The following is a 19,670-nucleotide window of genomic DNA, read 5'->3' on the forward strand; positions in this document are numbered from 1 at the left end:
AGCAAACAATCATAAACACAAGTGTTTATGAGCGGCTCAGTGCAAGTTTATTGAGGTGGTTTTGCTGCAAAACTGCCCCTGGAAACTGCACAGAGCTTCTAAAAAAAACTGCTTGTAAAAACACTACTGCCTGCAACTGCTTGCACAAAAATAAATAAACCTATTCATTTTTATAATGGAAAAAACGCAAGTCTGAACATTTATACTACTTAACATTTGTGTTGTTTTAAGTAAGTTGTTTTCTCTTGTCTGAACCTCCACTTATTTAATTTCTAAAGCCTATCTATTATTTTTTTTTATTTGAAAATATTACATGTTTTATACATTCATACACAGCTGAAACTTAGTTTCTGCAAAATGGATTGATAAATATTTTCTTTTACATGGAGATGACATATACAAATGTGTGAGTGATGTTTTTGATGAAAAGCAGGCGAAAAATGTATGCAGTGGAACACAAAATATGCAAAACATTTACATTTAGGACTCCCTCACATCTATTCATATAGTGAAAAGTGATGAGTATTTTAATCCGGAACCCATATCAGGTTTCCTTATCCCACCTGCAAACATAAAGCTTTACATGATGAATAACGTATTCGACTCTCATTACTGTTATAAAGAATGTGATTTATAAACACTTGGAAGTGGTGAAAATGCATTGAACGACACTTCCAGACTAAAAGGTTAGAGATTCAAGTCAGCCAAGTTTATCTCCCCTTTGTAATGCCACTGAAGTCAGCTACTTGACATGAGACATCCTACATATTTTATAGTTTTCTAGTATTGAAGAAATGCGGCCTGTAAAGCTTACTCTCTTCTTGTGTACATTTTCCAGTTTATACATGTATGGAACCAAGACCAGAAACATTGATGGACAACTACGTGGCTTATGTTGATGATGCTTGCCCTTGATGTTTTAAAATAGACCTGAACTAAAAAAAAAATAGGATCTGCTTAAAGAATATATGTTAATGTTAACTAATTCCAAAGCTGTTTTTCTTATGTGCTATGATTGTAAAATGACTGCCTCTAAAAAAGACCCCACCACCCACCCCATTATCCTCATACTGATCTTACCTGTGTTCCCTCATTGCCCTCATCCAAACTCAAATTTGATTTGAAGGAAGTCTGCTGAAGGAGACTTTTTCTAGGTAAGACCTACTGAGCGCCCCCATAATTAAGAGGGCTGAAATTAAATGAGGGAAAGAGGCAAGCCAAGAACAGTTTGAAGAACTTAACACGGGATGTCCATTAGCTCTGTCTAACTCGTTGAAGTTTCAAACTGTTAATTTGGAATTTTTCAGCCTTTTCCTACCCATAAACAATGCAAGTTTAATATACTATGTTAAGAAAACTGAACAAATAGTGCAAAAACGCGTGTAATTTCTGCACCATTTTTTATTTTGCAGACATTGTTACAAATGTATTTGTTGATTATATGATAAGTTAAGTTTCTGAAGAAACTCCAAAAATGACTCATATTTTAGACACAAAAATTTAGAAATGAATTTTCCTGAGTGATAAATATTGTTTTCATGAAAAAAACAAAATAAAATTAAGTGAGTTTGCTCAGGGGATTTATTCATGTTTCAGCTATACAATATCTGTCATATTTCATGCACAATATTTTTCAGAAATTCATCTTCGGCTCACCACCAACTCTTGTCTGTTATGTGCCCTAGGCAAATACTGTACAGAACGTTTAAGCAGGAAGAAAAGCCTGCATAGGTATTGAGCCAATATGATGCCCCCATTAACATATAATTGTAGCTACATAGATGGTTCTTAGATTAAAAGCAAACATGAATGGGATTATATACATTTAAGTTATTTTGATATGTACAACTAAACAATAAAAAGCCTTTAAAAAGTAATATTCTATTTAAAATTTGCTAATAAAAAGAGTTAAAACAAAAAACTTCTGAGGTTTTCAAACCAAAGCACTTTCACCTTTACCCATTCATACCCGTATTTTGTACTTTGGCAGGGATTATAGATTGGCAGACTTTAAAATGTTGGTCCTTATAGGCCTCACTTCCAATGCAAACATCTTATCCTAACACACATATACTGGATGTGCATTTGTAACACACTTACATGCTCTTTTCTACTGAGCCACTACATCACTAGTCAAGACCTTTTTCGTTACAATTGATGGAGAGATTCAAAAGCTATTCTTCGCCAAAGCAAACATAAAGAACCTTTAGAACCTGTTGTTCTTTTGTCAGTGTAACAACAGTTTTTACATTTGCCTTTATAAATCTTGCGTACTTCCTACATTTCACTGACAAAATCTTTAGTCATTGTCCAGCATCATACATCATCAACCATATTCAGTTTCTTCATTGTTCGCCACCGATCTTTTAGCATAACTCCTGTGCGGTTGTTGAATTCATAGCTGGAAAGAATTTTATGCCAGTTCCCCACACCATATTTTTTTACTCCCTTTTTCAAGAGATCATCTTCTTTCCATGTCCAGGGCTACAAAAAAAGGGACATATGTAAGGGCAAAAACTGTACACAGTCAGATTACAATAAACGGATTATTCTGCAAGTAACAATAACAAAATGATATTCTGCTTTTATATAAAAATGAATAAAATCTTACTGTAATCTGTTTTTACCAAATACTTATTTTATTATTACAAATTTTGGTGATTTTGCCAGAGGATTAATCCTAATTGGAAATATGATTAAATTGTATCAATCATTATTCCAGCTCAGAAGAATATAACTATTGCAAATTTTTTTTTGGTGTATATTCTGTTTTTAGAAAATGTAAAGATCTGGTTAAACTGTGTATAGTTTGCAAAATAAAAGAGGATTTACCAGCCCCACCCAAGACATTGTTTTATGTTTAGGAAGTCAAAAGGTGCCTGCTGTCTTGAAACAGGACTTCTATCAAAAGGAAAAAACTATCCTGCCCATTAGAGCAGCGGTTGCCAACCTTTCGGACCTCGCGGACCACTAAATTCCTAATTTTAAATCCTGCGGACCATAAATATAAGTTAAAAAAAAAGATAAATACATTTGTAAATTGAAAAAAATGATGTTTCCAATGGTGCCTGAAGAGCACTGTGGAGGCTCTGATTCATTGATCAGCTCACAGGTTAGGTGAAGTATTACTATTGTTACTATTATTATTAGTTGCATTATCTTTGGTATAATGCTTTTTCTCACTCATTATACACACAGGTAAGGTCATACCTAACCTAAACATACCTTACCTAAAAGAGCATCTGAGAAAACAATAAAATAAAACAACCGAATGAGAATCAGTATTTGCGGAGCGGGGTGACTGATGAAAACAATACTAAGGCGTACGACTCAGCAACGGTTGCCTCATACAACCTAATACTACACTGATGTCACGCTGCTCCTTCCTTGTTTTTCCATCTCTAGTACAGTTTGTGAACTTGTCATTCAGAATATAAGAATTTATTAGAATATTATTTTTCTTTTATTATTATTAAAACAAAATATCTGCAAATAATGTCCACAATTTTCTGTTGACCACCAAACTTTTCTCACGGTCCACTAGTTGTCGACCACGGCATTAGAGGCCCCTGCTGACCACAGATGCTCCTGCCTGCACAGACCTCAAGCTTCCCCCAATATGCATCAGTCAGTGGACAGTGTTACCTGGAGGTAACTTTATTGGGTCTGTACATCTGTTGGTCTATGGACACCTTTGGCTTTAAGTGAAACAAATGTAATAATTTAAAATAAAACTTGGATGAGAAAATATTAAACATTGAGGTTTTCCAAAATGAATAAAGAAACAATAAATAAATGTAGTGTTCCTTTATGAAATTATTCACAGATGGAGGTGGTCTTTCTCACAGATATTTTCCAAAATTCTTGGCACTATGATGACCTATGCAAAAATGCCATGTATGTTTGAACCATTAATTGAATTGCAAAAGAAATGCTTTATGTGGAAATTTAGATTATTTGCATTAAGAATGGATCACACTCATACACAACAACAAATGAAAATAAAACATATTATATTTTTTCATGGCACCAGACTTGCCAGTGAATTTACAATTCATATTTTAAAAATTAAAGCAGTTTAGCAAAAAATGAAATGTGCCAAGAAATGTCTAAAGGGATCCGTATAACAATTGACAATGACTTGTTTAGCAGTATGTCATTGTAAGCACCGTTTCCGCGTTTATTAGAATGTGGATGACATCATTTTTACAGCCACTAGAAATGACAAAGTGTCTTTGTAGTGTCTTCATGGGTGGCATGCACAAAGCTAATCTTTTGGATGGCAGAATGAGTGTGAATTCTCTGTCTCTAGTGTCATATCAGTCATAACAAAAAGAAAGTACAGGTAGTCCCCAGGTTAGATAGGCACTGTAAGTTTGTTCTTAAGCTGAATTTGTATGTACATCGGAACAGGTACAATTTTTTTTAATATATGCAATTAGGACAGATATTTGTCTCCACATATTATTAGACAGTGTGGTGTCAGTTACTGTATAAAATCCTCACTGTGAGTTAATCACAAACGAAGCAAAAAAAAACTTTATGAAGCCTAGACATTTATTAACTTCTGGAGAAAGCTGTGCTTTGATATGCAAAAAGAAACAACTGCAGAGTTTGTCTTGGTCTTTAAAAAGTTACAAGATGTTACGGATCAGCTCAGCTCTTAAGATCACCCACAACCTCAGCTGTGTTTAGCAAAAGATTTCTTCTGTAAGTCATGCAAACCACCCCCTCCCCCCATCAAGCCTCAATCTCGAACACGAGCAAGCAGGTAATCCCCCGTTCGTATCGAGGAGTCGTCCTTATGTCCAATGTCCTTAACTCGGGGACTACCTGTACACCTTTGAATTTTAGTTTTTTTTTTATTACATGAACAGATAATGTGCCTGGTGAATTGGTACAACACCCTAGTGTGACCAAGGATCACAACCTGACAACAGCCTTCAGCAAAAAATCCTCACCTCTAGAGCCTCTGGAGAAGACCAGACTGTTGCTTAGATTCTGCACCTTGACCCTTCTTAGGACTCACACCACTACTGTGCAAGCCATAGCTCCTCTTAGAGGCTCTATTTCTTCAAGTGTGACACCTTCTCTATTTGGCTACCAGGGCCAAGGAAGGCCCTCTGTAAGCGCTTTGTTAAAACCGATGGGAAGTAGAGAGATGGGAGTACAGCAATTGAAAAAATCAATCTGCATTTATAATTTAGGGGTGTTAAAAAAAATGTGGACGCAGGCAGTGAAAGGAAATTTTAAGAAATAGGTGCTGTTAAATGCATAGGATGGGTTTTGATATCTGTCAGTAAGTTGTTGGTTGTAACTTTAAACAAAAATCTTTGCCAAATGTTCACCATGTCTTTAACTGAACGCTGCTGTACTTTTGCGCTACCATTGTACAGTATGTATATGCCAGTGCTTTATAAAAACTACACAGTGGCTCAAAGGTTAGCACTCTGGCCTTTGTAACGCCCTGTCCCAGGTTTAAATCTCGACCAGGACACTATCTGCATGGAGTTTGCAGGATCTCCCCGTGTTTGCATGGGTTTACTCTGGGTACTCTGGTTTCCTCCCACATTCCAAAAACATGCAGTAAGGTTAATTGGCTTTCCCCAAATTGACCTTAGACTGTGCTAATGATGGATGACTATGGTAGGGACATTAGATTGTGAGCCCCTTTGAGGGACAGTTAGTGACATGACTATGAACTTTGTACAGCACTGCATAATATGTTGGCGCTATTCAAATATTGTGTAGTAATAATATTAATAATATTATTATTCTTAGCAAGAAAAAATACTGCACACTGTGGGTTAAAATGTTCCTGTGCCTTTCTGTATTGTGGCTGAAGGTTTGCATATGGTTCTAAGTGCAGTGTTAGCTTTATGCAACTGTTGGGTTTAATAAACAGCATAAGAAATTATAAGGCAATTACGCTCTTCAACAAAAGGAGAAAAAACAATCAAACCTAAGCATAAGGCACATAATAAAGTAATGCCACCACCTAGTGTATAGCCAATGTAATTGACAAGATGTGCTGTTAGCTTAAATGACAACTAGAAGTGCTATGAGCAAGTATTACTTTACCATCAAGCTGGGCACTTAAAAAGCAAACAAAAGGTGGATACTTGTGGTATAGGGTGGTATTTATGCTGCCTGTTCAAATTTTTTAAGAAAAACTTAGAATAGAATTTACATGGCCTTGACTGACTAGACTAATAACCAGTATTACGGCCCCCAGTCTTTCTCACTTGTACAACTTCAGAACGGGAGTTTGCAGCAATCACAAACGAACAAATTTAATTTCAACTACAGTTGCCAAGATACAGCACAATGGAATACTCAGGAAGCAAAGATGATTTCCCAGAGTAATACATACTACAATTTAGGAGGTTTTTAACATTTTGAAAGAAACTAATCATAATTCAATTCAAGCAATCAAAGGCCTCGCAGGATACAAAAGAAAAAAAAACACTTTTAAGACAACCTGTCTTTTCTTGCTTGTTCCAAAACCGGAAGGCTTTTCTTGCTTTGTGGGCAATACATTTTCCTGATTGTCAGTACTTCTTTTTTCTGCAAACACAAATAAAGACACTAACTGTACTGTATATATAGCATTAATATCATAGTACAGTTCTAAAGGACTCTTTTTTCTCAGTCCTACTACATAGGAAGAAATATTTTGTAGTTTACAGATATAGCTAGGAACAATGTAAAAGAAAATAATGCAGAAGAGGAGGAAAATTCACAAGATTTCTGTCAGCATCAACAGGTACTACTTCCAACTCATTAAACAGCTATAACAAAACACTTTCAAAAAGTATATTTATCAGAACAAAAGACTGAAAGACATAAGAGAAGTTTATTGTTGGGGCTCAAAGAAATACATTTTTAAATCTATGTTTCATATAACCCTGTAACAACCCAATACTGCCTAATATTAGGAAGTTTAATCTGGTAAAATCATTCTTTCCTTCTTTCACATGGTGTGACACAGGTCAACTCTGCTTTGCTGGAAAAGTTCATAGCTAATATTTAAAGTGGAACTAAAGTTTTACTTTAGTTTTAAAATTCTCAAGTAGGCAGGTCACTCACTATTGGAGAAAGAAACAGGTGATGCCCCTTCTGCAATAATCCGTCTTACCTGCCTGGTAAGAACTATAAGGAACTATCAAAAAAGCTACTTTAGTTGCCAGGAATACCTATCAATCCCGGCTTCACCTGCGCGCCCTGACTGAATGAACTCCTGCATGCCTGTCCCCAATAAGACATTGTAAGCATTGAATCTCCAGTGTGATTGTTATAACATAGATGTATTACTCTTTACAGAAACTGTTTTCTTTTATTTCTTACTTGTATTTCCTGCTTTTCAGAGTAAAAGTGACAGACTATAAGGTCACCCTAACTACTGCTTGCAATATATACAAATAACAGATAGTTTCAAAACTTTCAAACAACAAAAAAATGGTGTCAGGACTACAATCATAACAGAGATTTAAAAAACTTTATTTTAAATAGCTTTACCCTACACCAGCAGTTCAGACAGAGGGCCTAATTGTATTAAAGCTCTGCAAGGCTGGGGAGGATACACGTTCATTGGTAAAGCTGGGTGATCCAGCAAACCTGGAATGGATTTCTTAAAAGTCAGTTGCTATTTGTTAGCAAATGTTTTCAATCCTGGACCAGATCCATTCCAGGTTTGCTGGATCACCCAGCTTCACTGATGAAAGTGCATCCTCTCCAGTCTTAAAGAGATTTAATAAACCAGGCCTAAAGTGTCACAGTTTGGCTCCGAGTTCAAGCAGAAGATCAGACAGCCTTCACCTTCACTTTTAAGGCAAGAAAATACAAAAACCCTCAAAAAAGCAGGGAAAGTAAAGGCTGTATTATTATAACAGATAATAATACAGATTCTCACACATTGCAATGTGGACTTATTCTTACTTCTGTAATGTGTTTGGAACATCCCACTTATGTATCCACTAGGACTAATAAAAATACACCCAGAATACTTTATTAAAATATACCTTCTGAATGGGCTTGCCTAGGAAATATGACTTTCTGACTGGCTGTGCTGATGCATAGAGGACTTCCCAGTGCACAATGGTATGATTTAAAAAATGTTAAAAGAAATATATTTGATTTATGCTGTAGTTTTTAACACCTGAATAGAAAAAAAAAATTCAATCCAAGACAAACAAATATGTTTTCCTTCTTCCATTGTGTATAGCTCTGTCTAACTTCTGATCCAAGTGCAACAGTTCTAGGAGCAATCTGTCTCACTGTAGGATTGCTGCTGCAAATACTTATAATGTTATGTTGCTATGCAACAGATAAATTAGTATTATATCAAACCAATTTCACTTTTGAAAACTGAAGTAAATGTACATGAAAGCATAGTTTTGTATATTCTAAGTAACATTACCTTGCACAATAAATTATCTACTCAAGCAAAGGTTAAATACATTTTTTAGGTTTAAAAGATAGTGAACTCTAGAAGTTGTCTGCAAAAAATGTCAGACCGAAGGCTAAGAAGGACAGGAAAACAATATTGCCTGTGGTCTTCCTGCAGCTGATATAAGTACAATTATTGTCTTACAATGCTTTGCATTGCTGTAATGCTTTACTGCTGCATGATATCTCTGTGTGTAAAAGCAGACATGTTGTTAAAAGCTGGGCTTTATTTCCTCATGTATCCTGAAAAGAGAAGAGTGAGAAATGCAGTATTGAAATCACCAAATCTCACAGTCAATCTCCTGAGTCTAGTAGTCCGGGGCTTCAATGCCCAGAACATACACTACAAATATTCAGCTATGAGGTTTAAGGCACAGAAGTGCCTAGGCACTTACATACCAGACAGGGCCCTGGTTTTTTACAGGGATTGACTAAGAGAGATGGATGTGAGGTTTCCTTTCCATTCCGATTTCCTAATATTATTATTACTATATTAGTTTCCTAATAATATGGTGAACCCACATTTAATTTTTAACATACAGGTTTAAATGGGACACTTCAAGTCTCCTGCTATTATTCAGAATTATTATGTGTTTATTTAGGTAGCTGATGCAATTTGTGGCTCTCCGCTCTGTAAAAGAATCATTGGCCAAGTGATTGGAATAGACATTAAGTTAGGGAAAGTAAGTAACAAAGTGAAACAGATGTGCAAAAAGTTTTTTCTGACTTGGGTATAAAATGGAGAACGGGTTCACATTTATGAGGTCTTTACTCACGTGGGATGGGCTTTTGCAATATCCTGCTGGTAAGGACTGGTTTATCAGGATGCCACGGTGTGCCTGGTTCTAAAGAAAATAATCGCCTCTGCAGCCTGCAACAAAAGTCACATCTACAAGTTACATATGTACTGATATACTATAAAAATATTACTTAAAAAAAAACACATGTTCCTTACCGTTCAGTTGTTTTATCCCCAGTCTGCAATTCTTTTTCTGTTAGATCATCAGCTCCTTCTTCATACCTTGTTAATAGGATAACAAAATGTAAACTCGATAAGGAAAATGTTATTACTGAATCAGGCTATAAAAGAGTAATAAAAAGTAATGTGTATGAAAAAATTTGGAAGCATGGATTCCTCTGTAATGATCAATGAATATGCAGATCAAAAGTTCTGGCTTCTCTCTGATCACAGTTGCTGCATATTTTTCCTAGGTTAGTGAATTAAAAAACTGAAACTAGATGCAGTCAAAAAAAATTTATTAGCAAGAAATGGCACATACTCTAATACTGTTTTTTTTTTACCCTTTACACTCATCTTTATTTGGTGAAATGAATAAATCTTTGCTTTAAAGGAGCTTTCCACTACATACACACAATATGTTTATATAGTGTATGATAAATTAAATAAACAACGTTTTTTTCCTTTTAAAAATGCTGCAAAATAGTGGCCAATGTGGTCAAAATTAACAGGAATTTCTGAATTCATAAATGAATTTAAAAAAACACTTTCAATAAAAAAAAAAAAAAAATAATACAGCTAGCGGACCAAAAGGGAAAAACAAGAAGAGAAGAGAAGTTTGCTGTTAGAGTTTACATAGAGTTTACATACAAATAGACAGAAAAAAGAACCTACTCTTGTAACTCAACACTGTTCTTCTGTTGATATGCATGGTCACATTCACCATAAGAATTTTTATCTTCTTTCTCCAAGCTTTAAAATAATATTCAGATTTTAGCACATACTGTATAGATAAATGTGGAAAGAATAAATAAAACCCATAGGACACTGCTGAACAATAATTTTTCTAATTTTAAATAAATCCTTTCCATTTTTTTTCCTGGAGTAATGTGGCAAGCATTTCTTTCCCCACCCAGTTGGGGACATTGTACTTCTACTGCAAAAAAAAACTTCACTGAAGTCTTTCATACTGCCTATGATCAATGTTTAGATCCAGCCCCTTTAGGTCTTGATCGCCATGGTGCAAAGCCTCCCAGGATACCTACGTCAGGCATTCCGGGAGGCTCTGGCTACATTCTCGGGCATGCACAGAAGGGGCATTTTCCTCCTAGGGGAAAGAGATGCCGATCTCACTGCACATGCACAGTGAATCGTCTGTCTTTTTTTTCCCTTTACAGCGGCTACGTCACCCAATCTCGCATCTGCGCAGTGCGAGATCAGGTGATGAAGAAAGAAGACGAAAGTGTAGATTAAAAATAGTGGCGCCCGGCACTTCCTTTGCGCTGGAACAAAGAGGAATTCCAGAAAAAAGGGTAAAAAGGGTGACCAACACACTGTTGCCACTGAATTTGAATGTGTTTTGAATGTCAGATTTCTTTTACCTATGGCTGTCACACATAATTTATATCAGTTAATACAAACACTCTCAATCCCTCTGATACTGGCCTGGTCTGTCTGTCAAATTTTTAAACTCAATGAGCCAAAAAGTTTCCCCTCCAGGGCTTTACATACAGCCTTACAATATAGTTCAAAGGTACTACCAACTTCATTCAAATTAGGCATCACAAAACACAGCTGCTGGCAAATCTAACAAAGACTGTAAATCAGACTGCAAAGTGTATGACCCTTTCAGTATCAATAATAAGCTAAAACCTTACTACTGCTGGTTTGCATTACACAGGTGGAAGTAACCATAATTCTTTGCTAGCGAGTCCACCATTAGCAAAATTGAAAACGTCACTGCGCAAAAGGGACAGTACATTTTTTATAGGGTCATTTTTATTGAACATTATGCAACAACAAGTGCAATGGTTGCACAAGTAGGAGTAGAACATGACATCACATTTTTATGTATATAAATGTTTTAAAGAAATTTCAGTAGTTTTTCTACTATCACATCAGTCAAATCAATACACAGAAACAAAAGTACATCCAAAAGGCCCAGGACTCATACTAAAACTCCTTTCAGGACAATGAGATGCACAATCAGGACAACTAGTTTGCAAAAGCCATGAAAGAAGCTACTTCAACACCAGCTACTTTAACATTTGTAGCTCACTAATTTGACTACAATGTATACCTTGTTATTGAACTTGAATGATCGAGAGCTTATGTTAGCAAGCTTTTAACTTTAGGAGCTTTGCACCACCCGGCACTTTTCATCAACCACCTGGCTGTTTTTGGGTGGTTACTGATGAGTTGGGTAACAATACAGGGGCCTATACATATTGGGGCATATTCCTGACACATATTAGAAATGAACAAGGTAAATACTGACATTTCTTCAAAAAGTTCAATCAAATGTGACTAACTAATACTAGATTTACCATGACCTGAGTAAATATAATTTTCACATAGGCAGCATTAGTGTTAATGTGAACTGTCACTTTTTATGAGTTAAAATACTGTGCAAATTGCTCATATTATTTAATAGACATTATTTAGGAAGCAAGACAATCTGTAAGTGTGTAAGCAAAATAGCAAACAAATAAAAAAAAGAAAAAAAGGAAAACCTTTTACGAGATTGTCCATTACATTCCTGATCTTCTTCAGTCTTGGCATCATGACTGCTTTTTGCTTTGGCTTCTACTACCTTTGTGGCTGCCTTTAATATGAAGAGAAGAGCCATGCTTAACAATGTAGAAACTATAATTGATTGTTTTATACAAAGTACCAGAAATAAATGGTATATGCCAACACTGAAACACTTATAAACACTGAAAAATGTAACAACAAAAACGCATACATACAAAGAAGTATAGATGGCCAGTAGCCAGAAGGAATTTTAATACTTCTTCCTGCCATAGTATTTGAAAATGTAGCTACCATTTATACTCAAAAATAAACTGAAGTACCAAATTTTACCTGAAAAAAACTAGGAAAAAAATTTTAGCTCGAGTATAAACCTAGGGCACAAAATGTGGTCACAACTGTTAACATTCAAAACTGTATTCAATAGAAATGCCAATATAATTAATGTGATTACACCCATTATGTGTTATTTTTAAAATAGAAAACAAATGAAATCAGCTGACAGGAAAAATGCATGAAGACAGGAAATGGCCACAAAAAGTAAGAATATCTGAGATGTAAACAAAGATAAAAAATTAAACACCAATATATTTAAAAAAAAAATGCACTTTTTTTAGATTATCCTGTGTGGGTTTAAATCAATTATTCTACCTTATTTCAACAACACCAACTTCCCACACACGCACCTGTATTAAGAAAACTGGAGGCCTTCTTTCTAATGAAAGGCTGATGTAGGATTTAATCTTCATTAACATTTTGTTGTAGCTGAAATTTTCAAGGAATTCATGGTATGGATCTTTCTTTCCAATAACCATTACTAACTTCATTCTAAGATACTAAAGCATAAAATAAGAGATTAAAGTGGTTTCCAATGTGTAAAACAGTGCAAAAAGATTATTAGACACACATACATACATAAGAATGTTTTCAACTTAACAATATTTAGTAATTTTATGATACCATATTCCTTCAAAGCAGGAACCCGTGCACACACACAAACACAGGAAAAACACAGGCTTTGCCTGTAACAGGTATACTCAGTGGAGAATTTTCACTTTGCACTTGCTTTAAAGAGAATTCAAAATGTTGGATTTCCTTCACTTTCTGTTTTTGAGAAAAAAAAAAAATAACAATTCCCTATTCTATCCAAAGCTAAAAACATATATATATATATATATATATATATATATATATATATTACATATCTTAAGCTAGATAGCTATTAGGTATGGCCCTATAAATAGAGATATGAGGCCTGTATGTTTTTTAATACAAACATGGCTTTCCTTTCATGCAGGACAGAATTTGTAGTAGACTTTATACTGAGATCATATAGAATATATATTTATGTACTATACAAAGGCATTTGTATAGACCAGAATTTTTCCTAATTTTTTTCATAAATCCAAATTCTTATAAATAAATCCATTCTTATACATTGCAATTTATTATTTTATAGAGAAATGTAAAAATATGTATACTCGCATATATATTTGGTTCTAATCAATCACAATTGTGTAGTTCTAACAAAATAATTTATAAGAAACCATTTTACAAAAAAGTAATATTGCCAATATACTGTATATTGTTCTGAGATTGTATTTCATTTCATTGAATTGTAAAAGGATACACAAATCATATACATGCCTCCTACTGAGTTTTGTTTGTAAGAATTATGCAAATCAATGGCAATGTATATAATGACTATGTACCATTTATACCAAACAGTGCTATAAGAATAGGAAACCCATTGATTCAGCAGCTGGTGGTATGGGAAAATGTATGTACCTTAAAAGCACTCAAATATGTATCAAATAATAAAACCACAGTGCTCCATATAAATGTCATAAAACCAAGATTGTTTTACTGGTAGCAGCATTGAAGCTTTAAAAGAATCCTACACTTGTATTGATGTTAAAGGGTGGAAACGCTGTTTCATTATAATCACAGATTTAAAAATCCAAAGTGTACGGTGCAATGCTTCTGTCCCAAGGTAGTAGCATCCTATAAATCCACAGGAGGTGTATGCAGAATAATCCAGTCATCCAGAGATATATGTGGGTCTGCTATACTTCTCCCCCTGCCTTGGATAGTAAAAACCAGTATTGTATACCAGTCAGTGATTGTGGCTTGGAAGCACAGCTGAACTTCAGATGCATCAATAATGTCATTATGCATGGTTTAGAAATTGGAAGCCCACTTTAACAGGCAAAAATTGACTCCCTTTGGGTTATTCTATGCACTTTCTTATATTGGCTTTGGAGTCTGTGCTTTTTCCTAGTATAATTTACACATACTCCCGTATTCCTAATATCAATTTGAATTCTTAATATGGGAATTCGATTGTACAGATCTCTCCATTTGGTCAATCTACAAACAAGCTTTAGACTGCGTCATGATGAAAATGTGATATGCTTTGGCTTTGCTTCAATTTAATGATGCATAGGGAAACGCTGGAAAACAATCCAGGTTTGACACAGGGCAATGTGGCAATCTTAGTTGAAAAAGAAGCAAAGCTAAAAAAAAACATGGAGAATTCTCAGTTACTTTCAATAAACAAAAGTATGGAAGTGTGCTTTAAAAGACGCTCCTGTAGAGACTGCAGCAAGTTAGCAAATCCTCGATATAAAAGATTTCTTGCATGCTGGTAGAAGTAAAACAGAAGTATTACTCAAGTCTTGTAATGTGGATCCCAATCTAGTACCTTAATCAATAAATTAGTGTTTGCATGGAATATTAAACCCAAGGATTTGTGGCCTCATAGTAGGAGTCAACAATTTTCAAAACTTAAATGACTTGTGCATTGTATCTTAAAAGTAAGGTCTACTTCTTTATATCCCACGTTGAGTAACCTGTAGGAGTTAAAAAGAAGTGAAATGTTTCATTCTACTGTACGGTGATAAAGCTTTGGGTCCAATTATTCCATCCAAACCACAATTTATTTTCAGAAAAGCTCACGATGTAGGCACCAGATTAGTGTCTACAGTACAAAGAGATAAATAAAATTGGAAATAAGCCACAGCTATTTGGAACAAAATTGAATGGCTTTTTGTGATGTAACAGATGCACTGCATGTAAACTCACAATGATGGATAAAAAGGTGAAGTTCATTGAATCTACCTGCATGCAGGAGATTTTCCACATTAATGAATTACTGACCTGCTGCACAAAAGGCATGATCTATGTGATCAATGACCTTGTAAGAAGCAGTAAATTGGTGACACAATAACAATTTATTGACACTGATAATATTGGAGCACATATGAAATATACTGGAAGAAAAGAACACCATCAGATCTCGAACACAATTGAATATATATGATATGATATACATACATGAATGATATTCTCTGATTTAGTGTGTGAAACATTTTTATATTGATTTTAACATGATATATTGTAGTTAGTTTTGGTTCTATATATCAGAAGAATAACAAAGGGGGGATGATGAAAATAGATTAGTGCAACATGCATGGAAGTGACTTTTGGTATACCATTAAAGGAATAAATTAAAGCGGAACTTAACTGAAGAATAAAAAAAATCACAGTTATCTTTAATTCAGATCCCTCAAACCCCTCGCAGATCCCTCGATTACACTGAAGAAGTTCTTGATTGGGTCCCGTGCCATCCTGGAATTCTCCTTTCTCCCAGCATAGAGGAAGCGCCGCGCAACGCCATTTTCTGCCCACGTCACACGATCTTGCACTGCTCAGGCATGAGATTGGATGACGTAGCCTGAAGTGAAGGGGAAAAAAGTGTGCTGATCTCACTTCGCATGTGTGGGATCGCCTTTTCTTTTCTCTCGGTGAAGGAAAATGCCCCTTCTGCGCATGCCTGATATCAGCATGCGCAGAAGGAGCAGCTAAGAGCCTGCTGGAATGCGTGATGTAGGTATATCGGGAGGCTCTGCACTCCCATTCAGTAGCAGACTAGCAGGTAGCAGGCTGCCTAGATAAACCCACCCTAAATCTTGTGAATTTATAGGAGGATATGATACAGGACATGAGCATTCAAACCTGCATTTTGGAAATTTAGGTCTGTAAAATTTTAGTTTAAGAAAAATAAAGAAGTTACTAAGGTAATGATAATAAAGCACAGGATTTTAGCCCATCAACAATAAAACAAATCTACAATCCATTTAGCTCCTTAAACCTGCTACAGGTAAAACAATCTTGTTTTTTTTATAACATTCACACTCCATTGTGCACTGTGGTTTTATAATTTGATAGAACGTCAATAATGACTTTAATTAAAGTCTGTGACTGGTTGCTGAGTGGAAACAAAAACACACACTGCATGTATCTCCCCAGCCACTAGATGGCCTACTGACATTAACATCTGAAAGTATCCACACTGCAAAGCATTCAAAGATATGTGATGTGCTGGTAATAGGATTAAAAAGAGCTGCATAGTTTGATATAAGCAAGACATGTCTTTTAGTACTCACTTGCACAGTTTTAATAAAACACAGGCGTTCTATATTAGGTTACCTTACTGTCCTCTGATTCATCAAACTGTCGGTCGAGTACTTCTGAAGCCATCTTAAACTTTCCTTTCTCCATGCACACTGCTACAGCCTGCAAAGCAAATAATGCAAATTTAAACCAGAGAATAAAAAATATAGTCAGGTACTTGTTAACTTGATACATAAAATTACTGATTATTGATACATTATTGACATTATTGATACATTCATATTTGTAATAAAGATTTATATACTTTTTACACTTTAGGAGAGGATTAACTAATACAAAGTTATATTTGTGTATATCTTTTTATCATTATATCCTCTGGTAAGGAACTACTAATGGAATGGAATGCCAGGAGGTAATCTCTTGGAATCAAACACAAAGTGCAGTTATATGCTGAATTCTATATCAATCGGTTTATAGCAATGTATCTACAACAATGAAGGTGAATGAAAAAAGCTGATCTAGTAATTTAGAATTTTTGAATTCTCCTCTATTTACTGTGCTATTTACACAGTCTACAATATATTCATACAGCTGCTTGGCTCAGTGACCCTACAGATATTGTTTGGGAGGTCTTCCTCGGCTTCTCTGAACTCTGTGGGAAGCGTCTTTTAAATCGGGTCTAATTATAAGGTAGTGAATCTGACTTTTACTGAAACTTTCCCTGGTGGAGAATCAATTACTGCCATTGATACATATGGTAATTTTGGGATTCACTGCTTTATAATTCGTCCCCAATGTGTGTGTGTTTTGTTTTTTGGATATATATGTGAAAACTTTCATAAATATAAACAACCTAATTGATTGTTAATAAATCTGTATATGGGAAGGGACATTTTGAAACAATACATATGCAGGCTACTTTTCATTTACCTTTTCTATGTGTAATTTACTAATCTGAGTGCAAAATAAAAAGAATGTGATAGTATTTCCTAAAAAAAAATGTATCTACAGAACTACCTATAACTACTGCATGGTTGAAATTCTGTATAGCGGAGTCTAATTACGACAGTCACCTGAACTTTTACTAAAGTCTTTATTTCTTCTTGAAGATTCTTGAGATTTTCTTCTTCTTCAAACTCATGTAACACCATGGCTGCTGTCTCCAAAGGTGTAAGCTTCTCATCTGCTTCAAACTGGTAGTCTAGATTGGAACAGGCAGATTTGACAGGTGAAAGTACACTTTTCTCTTGCTAGTTCCTTGGTACACTAGATTTATACTCACAAAGTGAACATTTGCTATCATATGTGGAGAATATATATATATATATATATATATATACACATAAAAATTCACTTTTATCTAGAACCATACATAAAAACTTAGACTTTTTGTCCTAATTTCCCCTGGGAAAAAACGGTGTCTTTTCTGACATGTGACTTGTTTTGTAGCCTAATAAATGTACGGCTACATAATTGTATATAATATATATATATAATAACAAGCCCAGAGTTGTGGATCCCAGCTGTGGATTGATGAATTTGATAATTGCATTTAAAATAGTGTTACAAAGGCGCTTGTGTCTTTACTATAATCACATGATCAGTTTCAGCGTTAGTAATAAGAACACAGATACCAATATAGATATTTCTTCCCTAAACATACATGGTTTTATTAAATACAAATGTGGGCTACAGTAAATCCAAACACTTGAGCTATGCATACATCTAGGATGACAATGAGCAAAGGGAAATTTGAGTGCTCTTGTCCCTTTACACAATGCTTGTGTTAAATACCTTGGTTGCTCTGAAAAATTATGGCCCAATGCAAATACAAATAGAAAAGTAAACTGAATAGCACCATTATTAATTGTCTGCAATGCATTAATTGTCTAACAACCGTGAAATTTATTGCAACTACAAACTTGCTCACAATAAATGACACAATAATAGAGTAAACTATAAAGAAATAAGGCGGATAGGGCTTTTTGTTTGTTAATGCTATCAAAAAATGAAAAAAGACAGTTACCCAAATGTTTTCCTTGTTGGACACGGGTAAGGAACTGTGCAATTGATACAGCTTTCATTTTCTCTGAATCTAGTGTAGGCATGCCTTCCAGAAGAACTGCAATAGAACAGATAATAAATGTTATATAGCAAATTGTAAACCAAAAATATCACGAGCCCCTCGTATATCTGCATAGTGAGCCATGATGAAGAATTTCGTAAAAGGTGAATATTTGTATACACTTACAATATATATGGACATTGCAAAGGTGATACTAATTGCTTTTTCTTTTATTATGTTCTCAGCTCTGGTTTGTGGCCCTGTATATCTCATGATTGCAGTGATGCAAACATTTTAGGGACTTTAGTTTAATACCCTCATTTATGGATGTGCAAACAAATCTACTTTAAATTACTGGAGTGGGTGTTTGTCCATATACAGTACATTAATAATCAGGTTAATAAATATTTTTATTTATCTCATATACTAAAATTTAGTAGATGCCTAGGAATGGTCAAGGCTGCATTTTTTATTCCTTATGTTTTAAATGGTCACATCTGGAAGTGATTGCCCACCTATGGATATAAATGCTACATTTACAAGCATTATTAACCCTATAATGTCCCCCGTATTCCAGTATAACCTGGTCAGGACTGCTTATATTGGGGCAGAATACTATTATTATCATGCCCCTATCAGCTCTATTCTATCATTGCATTTATTTAGCAAGGCACAATATAATGCAGAAGGCCAAGCAGGATCCCCTGGTATATATTGAGGAAGGGGGGGCTGCTATCCTCTTTACAACATGCTGTGAATCCCTTTGATTCACCCTCATTTTAACTCGTACTGTCCCAGGAGCAGAAAGCTGTATGGGCATTACACGCATACAAAAGCTGCACAGACTACAATACAAATCGTGCAAAGCAGCAACAATTCGGCAGCAGCAATGTGGGCGTGTCCATAATTCGGAAATCCCTCCCTAGTTACGCCCCTACAACAACGTCACTGAAGAACTACTAATACTTCTCCGAGGCTGCCATTTACCTTCCATGGTTTTACAAGTTCGCTGGAACTCCTCCGCCTTGTCCCCCGCCATGAAGTAATGACACAAGCAGGTGAATGTGTAGTCAAACACCCAGCCTGTAGCCACATCGGCCACCTCGTCGAAACGAGCCTCCCCCACAGCTTCCTCCTCCATGCTGCCGCTGTCTGTCAAATTGCAAAACAGCGGGAAAATCGCGCTACTGTTAGGGTCCGATAAAACAGGGTAATAGACGCAGCTAGTGCGCATGCGGGAGATATTTCCCG

General features: G+C 35.3%; 1 protein-coding gene across 2 annotated transcripts; it reads right to left on the bottom strand.

Moving 5' to 3' along the window:
- Nucleotides 1-1,383: 1,383 nt before the first annotated feature.
- On the bottom strand, nucleotides 1,384-19,634 carry TERF1 (telomeric repeat binding factor 1). Of its 2 annotated transcripts, XM_072411057.1 has the most exons (11): nucleotides 19,407-19,634; nucleotides 18,381-18,476; nucleotides 17,428-17,555; nucleotides 16,430-16,516; nucleotides 12,625-12,774; nucleotides 11,920-12,011; nucleotides 10,082-10,159; nucleotides 9,404-9,469; nucleotides 9,225-9,319; nucleotides 6,482-6,567; nucleotides 1,384-2,484 (listed from the first exon to the last, which is right to left on the bottom strand). In XM_072411057.1, the coding sequence occupies exons 1-11, from the start codon at nucleotides 19,558-19,560 to the stop codon at nucleotides 2,317-2,319; spliced, it is 1,200 nt and encodes a 399-aa protein (XP_072267158.1). In that variant the 5' UTR covers nucleotides 19,561-19,634; the 3' UTR covers nucleotides 1,384-2,316. The 2 variants fall into 2 exon arrangements, with proteins under 2 accessions (XP_072267158.1, XP_072267159.1); XM_072411058.1 differs by lacking the exon at nucleotides 10,082-10,159.
- Nucleotides 19,635-19,670: the final 36 nt, after the last annotated feature.

This window comes from Pyxicephalus adspersus, chromosome 5 (assembly GCF_032062135.1).
Source record: "Pyxicephalus adspersus chromosome 5, UCB_Pads_2.0, whole genome shotgun sequence".
Classification (NCBI taxonomy): Eukaryota; Metazoa; Chordata; class Amphibia; order Anura; family Pyxicephalidae; genus Pyxicephalus; species Pyxicephalus adspersus.

What these genes read in the sequence shown, in the direction of transcription:
- TERF1 (XM_072411057.1), bottom strand. Translation starts at nt 19,560, where the DNA reads ATGGAGGAGGAAGCTGTGGGGGAGGCTCGTTTCGACGAGGTGGCCGAT. An exon ending in CTCCAGTTTTCTTAATACAG is followed by an intron (nt 12,012 to 12,624) that starts GTGCGTGTGTGG and finishes TTCATATTAAAG; the next exon opens with GCAGCCACAAAGGTAGTAGA. An exon ending in AATGGACAATCTCGTAAAAG is followed by an intron (nt 10,160 to 11,919) that starts GTTTTCCTTTTT and finishes ATTATTTTAAAG; the next exon opens with CTTGGAGAAAGAAGATAAAA.